Raw genomic sequence first — 13,723 nt, forward strand, 5'->3', positions numbered from 1 at the left:
TAATTTCCATGTTTTTCTCTCCATTTATGAATGGGATGTGATTTAATCCCAAATAAATATAATTGGTGAATGGCCATTATAAAGTTTCATGGAATATATTGAGATTATGTTTAGCATGTCTTATAAATTATATTGTGTTCATCAAAAGCAAATTTACAAACTCATTTGGTGGAACAGAATTTGAGTGTTGCTGAACAGACATGCTGTCAAAGCTTTTTGTCTTGCAGTTAACAGGATGGAAGCTACATCAGGATCTGTCCTCTGCAGGCAAAAGGAATATATCCAAACATTGCACCTTTTTTGAATAAACAAAAGCATGGGGGACAATAGTGCCCTGGTGCATTCGCCATGGCAACGTCTTGATCAATCAGAGCCAACTCATCCAGCGTAAATTGTTGTTCCCTTTGAAATTTGGCATTTTTGCATCTGTCCTGATGAGTCCAAGATGAAAAGCTTTAACAGCATGTCTCCTTTTTCAGCAAAAAACTCACTCTTTATTGCTTGTCACCCCTTATAAAATGAAGATGTTCTTTGGCGTGTTAAATTGAAACAAATATTCTCAGCATTGTTTACATTCTTTAAACCATAGCTTGCCAAGTCTTCGCCCATTGTTGGATGTAAACTACCTGCCTTTAACTGATATGAGAATAGCACGGACTTTCTGTTTTACAAATGGTGGGCAAGCCCTGTATCTAAGCTCCCCGACAGAAATTCAGCGAATTACTTACAGCCAAGAGATGTGCGAAAACCTTCAGGTAGGGCTGCTGTTCCATTTGGGAATTCTTGCCAGAAATAGTGAATTTTAATTAGTCTTTCATGTGTGTCCCATAATTTAGGAGGTGAGCAAGCAAGAGTAATATAGGGTGTTTTTATTTTGAAAATAAAGAAAAATTGAAAGCACAGCGCCACTTGGAATATTTTCATTATTTTGCATGAACAGATGTACTGAATTTTGAATATTTTCAGAACATGATAGATAGCTTAGTATATGTTGTTTAACAGATGTTTTAACCAACAGTTATTTTAACTGAAATCAAATGATTTAGTACATTGTGATGGTGCTTGGAGATTCATAGTCTGCATCACATTCAAATAAGCAGCAATAAAATACCTTTCACCTGAATAAATCTTTATGATCATAGCCTTAAATGTCAACTAACTTATCTAGGAGAACTGAAAGAAATACCAAATTATAAGTTTGCTTAATGTATAAAGCAACATTGAAGTTACCAAAACATTTCTCATAAAAAATTATATTTCATGCCTTTGCCTAGACTCCTTTCTTTTTGACTGCCCTATGTAAAAAAATTACAACAGTTTTCAGCAGAAAATTAAAGATCAAACTGCTGTGTCTGGCTTTGCCCCAATTATGAATTGCAGCAGTTTTATGGACTGCACCAGCTAGAATGACACTCCATGCTCCCACTTGGTACCCACTATACATTGCAGCAGTTCCAGTATGCAGAGCTTTATCTGCTTTCATCAGACTTATTGTTTATTAGGAGTGATAACTACTCATTTCAGTTTATGACTATGACTTATTATGGTGCATTTTGTTACTGATAATACGTAAAGCTCCATATATTTAAATATAGTTGTAATATATATATATCCATTTATATTGGTTTAAATGTTGTGAGCCGTTTGCCTAATGTACAAATCGAGTAGGAGAAAAGGAGTTCACTATATTATAAGCAGCTACTGAAGCACATTGGTAATCCCAGTAAGGTTTCATTACATTGCTGTTTCCAGCCCTGCAACCGGAGCCCACAGTAACAATTGTGGTCAACTTGCTCCTTATTGCTGCTTCCATAACTAGATTTAATTGTGTTACTTTCATTAAGCTGATTCAATTGTTACATCGCTGCTAAAATAATCTTTACTATTTAATACTATTTCTCCAGCTGCCTTCTTGTCCATGAGTCTTGATATTATTGACTATCTGTACATTTACTTTTTCAGGAAATGCTTGGAGATTTGTTTATTCCCATTGAAACCCCAGAAGCCCAAAACAGAGGCTTCTTAAAGGGGCTATTTGGAGGAAGTGGACAAACTTTTGATAGAGAAGAGCTATGTAAGTTAATGAGAAAGACACCATAACTTGTCATCACTTACGTTTCACAATTATCATCATTTAGATATTCCTTTACACTCAGTTTTGGTCAGGCACAAATAGATTCACGAGATTAAAATATTCAATGTGATAAATGCAAAATATGAAAGGTATGTAGATATGTTCAAATTCGTGCTTTATAATATCATGATGGAAAGGTGATTTTCCTCACCATTTTTGTGCCAATTTGTCTTCCTCCCCTGTTCTGAAGTGTACCAAAGAAAAGAAAAAGTAATATTTTTTAAAAAGTGAGTTACGTGGTTTTTTAAAATAATATACTACTGTGCAATAAGAGAATGCTATATGTTTCAATATCCATGCACGTGCTAAGGAACACAAAAAGTTAGCAATCAGGTACAGCAAGCAATTAGGAAAACAAATGGCATGTTGGCCTTTATCGCAAGGAGTTTTGATCACAAAGATAAGTCCTGCTGCAATTGTTCAGGGCTTTTGTGAGACCTTACCTGGAATACTATGTGCAATTTTAGCTTCCATATTTAAGGAAGGAAATACTTGCATCAGAAGCAGTACAACGAAGGTTCACTAGATTGGTCCCTGGGAAGATTGGGCTGTCCTATGATGAGAGGCTGAAAAAATAGGGTCTATATTCTCTGGAGTTTAGAGGAATAAGAGGTGCTCTCTTTGAAACATTTAAGAAAATGAAGGGGCTTGACATGGTAGATACTGAGATATTGCTTCCTCTGGCTGAGGAATTAGAACAAGGGGCTACAGTGTCAGGATAGAAGCCAATCATTTAGGACTGAAATGAGAAGAAATTTCTTCATTCAAAGGATTGTGAATCTTTGAAACTCTCTACCCCAGAAGGTTGTGGATATGCCATTATTGAATATATTTAAGACTGAGATTGGCATTTTTGATCCCTTGGGAAGCAAGGGATACAGGGAGCAGGCAAGAAAGTGGAGTTAAAGCCCAAGATAAACCATGGTCACACTGAATGGCAGAGCAGACCTGTCCCATATGGGACAGGATTTTTAGGTCGGCGGGCGGGCGCAATTGGCAGGCCAGGGAACGGACCACTGACCGCAATTGGCCCCCGATTGCGATTTCACGCTGGCTGGTCAATTAACAGCCAGCCAGTGTGAAGCACACACTGAAATGCTTAGCACTGCTGGGGTGAGGGCAGGAGGAGGGCAGACACTGACATAAGCGCAGGCATGGGCAAACATTGAATGGAAGCTCCCTGATGGCAGAGAGCTGCCTCAGGGAGCTGAAGACTTTAAAACCAATAAATAAAGTTTTTAAAATCAGGAAAAAAAAGTCCATGCATCACAATCAGTCACCTGAACATATACATGATAAAATGCTGTCCATAGATTTTTATTTTTTTAATTTAATAATGGAAACCTCATCCCGCCCTTGGATGAGGTTTAATGAAAAATGCAAAGTACGCCTGGCCGATTTGCCCATCCACCAACCATAACATTGGACGGACCTCAAAAAATCGGAGACAATTACAACTTTAATTAGACTAAATGGCCTCTTAATTGTTAGCAGGCGCGCTTCCGACTTTTGCGAGTCCTCGTCAGTCCTTGTCGACTGAAGTATCGCGCGAGTGCGGGATGATGTTGAAACGCTCACCCGACGTCATCTCGCGCAATTTCACATCTGATCTGGTTGAGCGTGCACCCGCACGCCAACCAAAACATTCTGCCCGTGGTCTTCTCCTGCTCCCATTTCTTGTGTTCTTACGGTCAATCTAACAGACTGCAAGAGTAATCTAGTCTAATTGTTTAGAAGGATTTTTAAAAATTTGTTCATGGGATTCGGTCTTCACTGGCAAGGCAGAAGGCAGTTTGCAGTTAGCTTAGGAGCAGTCAGCTTGGAATACGTAGAGAGAAAGCATCTTTGTTGCAATTTTAATTGTCCTTAAAAGGTGATGATGTTATGCTCCTGTTAGAGACCATTAACATTTAAAGAGAAATCTGAACACACAGTAATTAACTGAAAAATATATACCACAAGATTTCACATTTTTAAACAAAAAACTACTTTATTAAAAGAATTAAACAAAGCGAGCACAATTAACTTAATACTATAGTTTATAATTACTTAAGCTATGAAATCAGTTCTATTTTTTACTCCCACCACCAACCCCCACCCAAGAATTCTCTAATATGTTACACAAATCTTGATGGTTCATTCACTTCTTTGGGGACCAGCTCACAAGGTATGACACAGCACTCCAAATTCACTTTAATTTTCTTCAGTGTTCCAGAAATTCTCAGATATGAAATTTCATGGGGTTCCTTCCATTAGGTTTTGGCTAAGTGATCCACAAATTCTCTTCAAAGCCTTAAGACTGTGGACTTCTTAGCTCAAACCTAGTCTTCACTGCATTCATGGGGACTTAAACATCAGGAACACCTCTGTTTCTTAATAAACCTCTATGCTCCCACAGCTTCTGTACATCTGCTGGTCCCACAGCTGATTCCCAGCTCCTGGCAGATGCTTTCTCTCTACCTATTCCAAGCTGACTGCCCCTAAACTAACTGCGAACTGCCTTCTGCCTCAAGGCTTTGTGAGGACCCTGTAGATCTTCCTCTAGCTTCGAGCTAGGCAAATCTTCCAGCTTATTTTCCCCTCATGAATTCCAAACTGAGCTCACGCCTCACCCACATCCCTTGCAATGAACAGTGAAGTTAGTATTTTCTCTGCTTAAGATGCAGATCTGACCAACAGTTATTTCCTCTGACTCTCCCAACTCCAATGAGCTGCAGTCTACAGCAAACCAAAACTGCAATTGTCTTTTTTCTGAGCAAATATCCAGATAACTTAAACAAAATAACCTCCTACCCCCACAGCCCATCTCTATGACAATGTGGCATGCTTAGGGATGTCCTCAAACAGAAATGTAAATTAAATATTTTACCTGCAACATAAATTGTTGACTCTGTAACCCACATGAATAATTTATATTTCTAATGAATGTAATTGCCTCTCTTCAGACCCTCTGGATCCATGAAGAAATCCCTATGTTTACAAAGTTGCTTTCAGCTTTTATTGAGATAACGATAGATACCCTGGCTCTACCAAGAGGTCCAGAGATGGGTCTTCCATGGTACAAGTAGTCTACCTTCTAAGTCTGACCTCATTAAACAAACACTTTGAATTATAATTACCGCAGGTCTATATGAATTGCACTTACTTCAGGGTTGCTTATCAGTTTCTCAATCAGATGTTTCCATTTAGCATACATGGAGCACTTTGACATCCAACCTGAAACGTTATATCCCTAAAACTAAAAGTTATATTCTAAAACATATCAATTACAAACCAGATTTTCACAACAGTGGTAAGATGCCACCTTGAACTGCTGCAGGTACACTCACAACGCTGTTAGGGAGGGGTTTCCAAGTTTTTAACCCAGCAACAATGAAGGTTATAGTTCCAAGTCAGGATGGTCTGTGGTTTGGAGTGGAAACTGCAGGTGGTGATGCTCCCATATGTCTGCTGCCTTGTCCTTCTGGGTGATGGAGGTTATGGGTTTGGAAGATGCTGACTAATGAAATTTGGTTAGGTATTCAGTACATCTTATAGGCAGTATAGACCACTGGCACTGTGCACTGGTGGCGGAGAGAGTGGTGGATGGGATGATGTTCAAGCGGGCTGCTTTGTCCTGGATGGAGTTAAGCTTTAGAACTGTTGGAGCATTACCCAACAATGCAAGTGGAGATTTTCCTATATTCCATGTGCCTTGTAGATGGTGGACATATTTTGGGAAGTCAGGAGATGAGTTACTTGCATTAAAACTTCCAGCCTCTGTCCTGCTCTTTGTAGCCACTGTATTTATATAGCTGATCCAGTTAGGTTTCTAGGCAATGGGACTGCTGGAGCTTCTTGATGCCACACTCTAATGCCATCTTGATATCAAGGGCAATCACTCTCAGCTCACCTCTGGAATTCAGCTTTTTTGTCCATGTATGGACCAAGGCTGTAATGAGGTCAGGAGCTGAGTACCCCTGGCAGAACCCAAACTAAGTATCGGTGAGCAGGTTATTGCTGAGTAAGTGTCACTTAATAGCACCATCAGTGTCACCTTCCATCACATTACTGATGATTGAGGGTATTGATGGGGTAGTAATTGGCCTGATAGGATTTGTCCTGCTTTTTGTGGTCAGAACATATCTAGGCAATTTTCCACTTTATCAGGAAGATGCCAGTATTACTGTTGTTGAACTGGAACAGCTTGGCTAGGGGCACAGCTAGTTCTGGAGCACAAGTCTTTAGTTCTACAGCCTGGAAGTTGTTGGGGCCCATAGTTTTTTGCTGCATCCAGTGCCTTCAGGTGTTTCTTGATACCACATGAAGTGAATTGAATAGGCTGAAGCCTGGCATTTGTGATATTGGGTTCCTCAGCAGGAGGCCGAGATAATCATCCACTCAGCACTTGTGTTGAAGATTCTTGCAAATGTTTCAGCTCGAATGGTTTTTGCGAAATTCCAACAGTTTCATGTTCACTGTTACTGAGGCTACCTTTTTATTCCAAATTTATTAATTAATTGAATTTGAATTCCACCAGTTGCCATGCTGAGATTTGAACTCATGGGCAGAATTTTGCCCTTGGCGTGCGGGATCAGCGGGGACAGTCGGGAATCCGACTGTCGCTCGCAATCGACAGTGCTCCACGATTTTATGCAGGCAAGCCAATTAAGGCCCACCCAGCGTGATAAGTGGCCTGGAATATGCGCGAAGGGATGGGTGGGGGCAGGGTTGGGGGCATGATGTCCGCTGGGTCCAGTGGCGAACTGGTGGCCGATTCAGATGCAGCTTTGGCAGCCCCTGGAAGGCTGCCACCGAAGGACGCGGAAGTGTTGACAATGGAGACCGTACAGGTAGACACGGCATGCAGGAGGGCAGGCCGACGGGATAGTTGGCCCCCCATTTTTCGGACGAGTGCCTCGCAGCCCTCCTGGAGGATGTGGCAGTGAGGAAAGAAACCTTTGTCCCCAGGAACGGGAGGAGGAACCCCCCCCACCCTGCCTGCCACCTCACCAAAAAAGCCTGGGAGGAGGTGGCATCCAGGGTCAGCAGCCACGACGAAGTGAGGTGCACATCGGTCCAGTCCTGGAAGTGCTTGAACGATCTGCTGCGATTGGGAAGGGTGAGTACCATGTTGGCATGGGTCACTTTGCAGAACAGTTAAGAGCTGCTAATCCCCTGTAGACCTCAGAGATGTTAGATTGTGAGTGTCATACATCAATGACGCAGGAGCTGGCCAAGGGGTTGGGCCCTGGCTGCTTGGACTGAGTACCTTGCGGCTCCAGGGTCATGAATCAGCTGAGCCCTGCGAGGTGCTTCTCAGTTGGGATTGGCCAGGCTGCAATGGCGCTGCAGCTAGAGAGTGGACTAATCAATGCTCCCCTGCCCTTTCGGGAGAAAATATCCCATAACAATGCTGAGAGGTCGTGGACTAGCGGGGTACCCCCACACCACCTTATCCTCTCACAATACGAGCAAGAGCCCCTGGAACTGGAGAGGCGCCATGCACCTCGGTCAAGCGGCTGTGGTGAGGTTGGGATGCCAGAGGAAGGTAAGAGTGCAGTGCACTGAGGTGAGAATGTTGGTTATTGCTACCATTCCAGTGCTGTCTCTATATTGATGTGAGCCAGGAACCTGGAATTCCCATTGAAAATCGAAAGACGAGGGCACCATGATGCATATCTCTGTCTCACCAGGGTGCCAGGCATTTACAGTGACAGTTTCATGACTTAAACTAATGACATGTCCTTCTTCTTCCTTTTAAGCTCACCAGCAGTTTGTTATGAGGAGCTTGAAGGCACCCCCCACCCCGACCCCTGAGAACCACCATGCTCACCACGCACCTGCATCACACCCTCTCTGTCAAGCAGGCACCAGCACACATACCAGCACCTCGGTGGGCATAACATCGCCATGTGGTCTATCGGTGCACATTGGTGAGGGCACTTCACACTCGCTTGAGGTGCAGGCGGAGGCAGAGAGTGCCCAGGGTGTCGGCAGTAGGAGGACTACTGGGGGCCAGGACAATGCTTAGTCAATGGCTGATGATGGGTCTCTGGAGTCGTCCCTGAGGCAACAGATGCTGGATCTCCAGCAGAGTGTGTGGGAGGATCTGGCAGAGATACATGAGGGTATGTGTGCCATGGTGTCCGTTGAGGAGGAGTCCCTGCGGAGCATAAGCACCGTGTTGACCCTCATGGCCCAGCGCAATGCTTCCTCCATGGAGAGAGTGGCGATTCTCATGGAGAGGCTCCTCCAGGGACTCAATTAGGGGTTCCTGGGGATGCGCTCAGACCTGCACGCCCTCACACCAGTAATGACCTCAGCTGGTCAATGTCAGTGTAGGAGATGGATTGGGCGCCCAGTATCCCAGCTATGTGCCCATCCATCAATGGTGAGCAGGGAGCTCCAAAGCAACCTGACTTTGACGCATGAGCTGCCTTTCGTCCCTGCGGGCTCCTCTCAGGGCGCTCTAGATGATGGCAGCAGCTCCTCCTCCCCACTGGCAGTGACCGTCGCATTTGATGCGGCTGCAGAGACTGGGGAGATGCCAGCCATAGCATTGGCTGTTCCATCCCAGGTAGGGCCAGCATAGGTTCCATGGGCCAGAGGATGCCTGCCATGGTCACCAAGGCCAACAAGACAGCAGAGTGAGCAGGATGTCTCCAATGCTGGTGCCAGCGAGCGGGGAGCACCTAGACGTAGCACCTGCAAGTGAAAACTTAAAGCATCTTAAGCACAACACAGGCGACAATTGGTTCCCCCATTTTTCTTCATTTTTTAATGGTGCGATGGAAAACACCAGTTCATGTTAATTTCTGCTACTTTTAACATTCACAAGTAAATGATATGTTATTTTGTGCAACTGGCTTCTGTATGCTTCACTTGTTCTGTAGATGCAGGGTAGACCATGATGTTATGATGGATGTGTGTCTCCTGAAACTTTATTGCAAAGGCACATAATTTATGTTATTGACCAAGGAACAGGTCCTGTCAGAGATTGAGTATGTAGCCTGCAGCCCTGGCATGTGGAGGTGATTCTTATTTGGTAGTCTAGCTGAAGGATCAAAGCTGAAGGGTGTCCCTGCCTCCCTGTAAGTTACCTAGGTTGGTGTCTATGCCATCAGTGTTTTCCCCACTGTGCTCGTCCTTGGACTCACTACTGGACTCATCATCTGTTGCCTGTGCAGCTGCGTCAAGATCTTCTTCCTCCACTGCATCCCCACTTGTGGAGAGCGCAACATGCAACCATTATCAGTGATACACGATCTGGGGGGGTATTGGGGTGCACCCCCTGAATGGTCCAGGCATCAGAAGCGCACCTTGAGAAGATCTATGGTTCTCTCTACCATTGCCCTTGTGGAGGCATGGCTCCTGCTATACCGCTGCTCAGCCTCTGTTCTTGGATGGCGGAAAGCCGTCATGAGCCACCTTTTGAGGGGATGGCCCTTGTCGCCCTGCAGCCATCCATCCAGTCGGGCTGGAGCACTGAAGAGCCCCGGCACCTGGGAGTGTCTGAGGATGTAGGCGTCGTGGGAGCTGTCAGGGTACCTTGCACACGCTTGCAGAATCTGCATCTCGTGATCACACACTATCTGCACGCTCATGGAGTGGAATCCCTTCCTGTTGACGAAGGCTCCCGGCTCACCCACTGGTGCCTTGATGGCCACATGTGTGCAGCTGACTGCACCCTGGATGCGGGGGAACCTAGCAATCATTGCGAAGACTCTGGCTCGCTCTGCCTGGCTGGCCTCATCCGTACAATAATGAATGAAAGTAAATGCATGCCTGAACAGAGCATCTGTTACCAGTTTGACACAACTATGGACAGCTGATTGGGACACTCCACAAAGATACCCCTGGAAAGAGCCAGAGGCATAGAAGTTGAGGGCCACGATGACCTTCAGCGCCACTGGCATGGGGTGTCCACCCACACAGTCGGAGCTAATCTCTAACAGATGGAGGTCACTGTCTCCCGTGAGAGATGGAGCCTCCGTCGGCATTGCATCTCAGACACATTGAGGTAGCTGCATCGCCATCTGTAAACCCTGGCAGCAGGATAGTGATGTCTTCTGTGGCCCCTTCCACCTTGGACTTCCTGTTGGCCCTGCATCCCTTGCGCATGCGCCTCCCCTCCCACAGGTCGCTCCCCTGGAAGCTGAATAGGGACACCTGGCCTCCTCCTGCTTCTGGCCCTCTCTTCCTCCTCAGAGGAGGTGCCTCCAGCGGAGACCACAATCTCCATTACCAGGGTAAGCGAAGGCTCTCTGATACCCAAGTAGTGTGAATCCTCCAGTGGCCTGGAAAACAACAGTTGAGTCCTGCACTGAAGCCTCTGAAATATCTGAACGCAGCTCTGAAGCAAGATGAAGTTGTCCTGTTCACAGAAGCAACTATCAGCAAGTAATATCCTGCACTCCTCACTAATCACTTTGACAAGGCAACTGACCCCTCTTATCCCGCCCATGGATGAGGTTTTGCAAATTGTGGGCTGCCCGTTTTGCCCATGTGATGGCCTAAAAATTGCACGGGCTATGTAAAGTTGGAGACAATTGGTGTCTTGAGGGACTTAACTGGCCACTTAATTAATGGTGGGCGCGCCTCTGTCTTCATCTCACGCCTGCCTAGCAAAAGATCGCGACAGTGCGCGTTGACGTTGGCACGCTCGTCCAACATCAACACGCTTTATTTATCGCTCGAGCGGGTCGGGCACACACCCGCCCGCTCGCCAAGCTAAAAATTCTGCCTCATGTCTCCAGAGCATTAGTCCAACCTCTGAATTACTAATCCATTCACATTAACACTACACTACCATTCCAGTAAATGAACTGTTGTTTAAACAGCTGAAATCTGTAGCATTTCTTGCTGATGATACTCCATTGTCACAGTAGGCATGAAAACAGCCTGAGAAGCAATGTTGGCTACTGTTTCCAGCACCAAGATATAAAACTATATGAAATGTTCGTTTAGCTGTTTAAACCCTTGTGAGTTTCCTAAAGACCTGCTGACACCACTCTACTGAAAAAATTGACACAATCTGAAGACCAGCTGCAAGCTTTACCACTCTCTGGTCAAAAAATGTGGATAATTATTTATTTTCTGGAATATTAAAAACACAATAGTAAATTATAATTATGATTTTCTTAATCTTTTTCTGTTTTTTTTCTTTTAAGTTGGTGAGGCTTCAGCAGGCAAAGCATCTCGGACTCTTGCCCAGCACATCCCTGGACCTGGTGGACTTGAGGGAGTTAAGGGTGCGGCATCTGGAGTTGTGGGTGATCTAGCTCGTGCTCGGATTGCTTTGGATGAACGTGGGCAGAGGCTGGGCGAACTGGAAGACCGAACCGCAGCCATGATGGCAAGTGCAGAGACATTCTCTAAACATGCACATGAGGTAAAAAGTGTTTCTTGTTTAAATAATTTTCACCTTTGCAGTAAATGGCCATAAAGTATAAGGTTATCTACCTTTGTAGAGCTGTGCATTGTGTTACAATCCACATAGAGAACGATGACTTTTAAAATGATATTTGAATTTCCAGGGACTGACTGGAAAGGATCACATGACAAGATTTCAAGTTTTAAGACTTCTACTGTAACAAACTAAAGGGAACATTAACTAAACACTATTTTTAAGCAACTTATTCTCTAAACTATGGCAAATTTCCCCATGTAATTTTTAAAATAATTGATAATCCCATGCCATGGTTATGCTTTACTCTGTCCCTTATGTGGACGCTTTATTCTCCCAGAACCAGTCCAAAGCTTTTCTCCACTCCCTATGGCCACTTTTCTTTATCACTTTCACAGCACTGACTTCCACTGTAAGGGTTACACTGGAGATCCCCTCCAACCCCCAAACTAGGTGAAATTTCCAGCTTCCTTTAAATCCTCACAAACTCAGTCTCTTCAATCTGAGTGTGAGCTCCCATTAACGTTCTGCATGGTGAACAATAGGGTCAGCATTTTCTCTGCTTCAGGTACAGGATTGGCTGCCTCAGTTTCGTGCTCTCTCTCTCTCTCTCTCTCTGATTCCTACAGACTGACTTGTTTCTGTGAGGTTCAGTGACATCTTAAGAAACCCTATAACCCGATACTACAATGGTTTGCTATGGACTCTTCCCCTCTCAAACCCCATCTCCAGGAGCCTTATATCCAGGTACAAATGCTAATTAGCTAACTTCTAGATCCCAATTCCATTATAGCTTGAAATTAATTGGATAGTTTAAAGTATAACCATTTATAAAACCTGACATTCCTAACACCTCCTTTCACACTTGGAGACTAACAGTCTACCCACAGTCAGCACAGATGCTCTTGCCACAGGTGTGAACATCTTGCACCTTCTGAGCATGTCTCTTGACTTGGGTCCCTCTTGTCCTCATAGCAAATAAGCCATCCAGGACTGTTGTCAAGCAGAATTCAGAGCAGGTCACATGAACCCTGCCTTCCAACATTTTACCTTAAATCAAAGAGACAGTCCCAAAACATAACCACCTTAAACTTTGTATATGTAACAACTGTTCGAAAACTAGGACACAAGTTTTTGCCCTTATCTTTCACACAGTAAGTTATTCTCTGAGCAGATTCACTGGAATGAGTTTGTTTACATGCTAACGCAGGGGGAATAAGAGAGTCTGATAGCACATGAAAACCCGAAGTCTAGGTTTTACCTGCAGAACTCCACAGCATTTGACTTTTGGCCTCAACAAGTTCCCTGCTGGGAAGTCAGCCTGATTGACAGACTTGGCTTCCGTTGAGTTGCGGAGAAATCCGGAATAGGCCGCAGGACCAAGCAGGTCTGATCACCAACCTGATAGGGGGTGTCTGAACTCCAATCCCGGAGGGGATGTTCAATCTAAGGGGCATCTGATCCCACCTTTGGGGGAGGGGTCTGATCCGGAGGGTGGGGGGTCAGATTCCTAAACCCAGCCAGGGTGTACAGTCACTGGCTCCAGGGGAGTCCAATCCCAGCAGTGAATTTGGATGGGAGATTTCTGATAATGGGAAAGTTTGGGGGGCCTGGAGCAAGCACTGCTGCTCCCCCTGACCCACAAGGTGTACTGTGAAGGCACTTGCTTTCTTTCTGAGGCTGTCTTTGTCTCACCGTAGCTGCTTGGGAAACCCGGTCAGCCACAGTTAAACCTGAAAAGCATGTTAAATCTGAGGCTTCCAGCCTCGTTAACATAATTAAATGCCAAGCGACCTCCTGGGAGTGGGTTGGCTCTCCACCCCTTGTCTCGTCTCAGGAAAGCCTAGAAGTCATGCTGGAGCCAGCTCCCAATGTGCTTGGAGTTTTTGCCCAGCTAAGCCCCAGCCATACCCATCCCACCCATGTTAAAATTCCACCAGTTATGTAGGCACAATAAATGCGAAGTCAGGTTCTTCCTCCCCATGGAGAGAAAATTATTCCATGCTGTTATTATAACTTCTCATCTGCTGGTTTCAGAATTTCATTGGCAGAAGCTTGATTGCAAGTCACAAGAGGATGGCTTGTGGCAGGAGGAGTCTCAAAAAAAAAAGGGAACGGGGAGAAAATATCCTGAGGGCTAAATTTTATATTGATCGGGTGGGCGCGCGCGCACCCAACCTGATCGAGCGTGAAATTAAGCG

At 44.9% G+C, this 13,723-nt stretch overlaps 1 protein-coding gene across 1 annotated transcript in view; it reads left to right on the forward strand.

Annotated features, from left to right (window-relative positions):
• Window positions 1-13,723, forward strand: part of stxbp5l (syntaxin binding protein 5L) — a 578,167-nt gene that overhangs the window by 554,754 nt on the left and 9,690 nt on the right. The window contains exons 26-28 of the mRNA XM_078559960.1: window positions 590-755; window positions 1,963-2,074; window positions 11,287-11,507. Coding sequence (XP_078416086.1) covers window positions 590-755; window positions 1,963-2,074; window positions 11,287-11,507 — 499 coding nt within the window. The remainder of the gene's footprint in view (window positions 1-589; window positions 756-1,962; window positions 2,075-11,286; window positions 11,508-13,723) is intronic.

Source organism: Cetorhinus maximus, chromosome 16 (assembly GCF_964194155.1).
Source record: "Cetorhinus maximus chromosome 16, sCetMax3.hap1.1, whole genome shotgun sequence".
Taxonomy (NCBI): domain Eukaryota; kingdom Metazoa; phylum Chordata; class Chondrichthyes; order Lamniformes; family Cetorhinidae; genus Cetorhinus; species Cetorhinus maximus.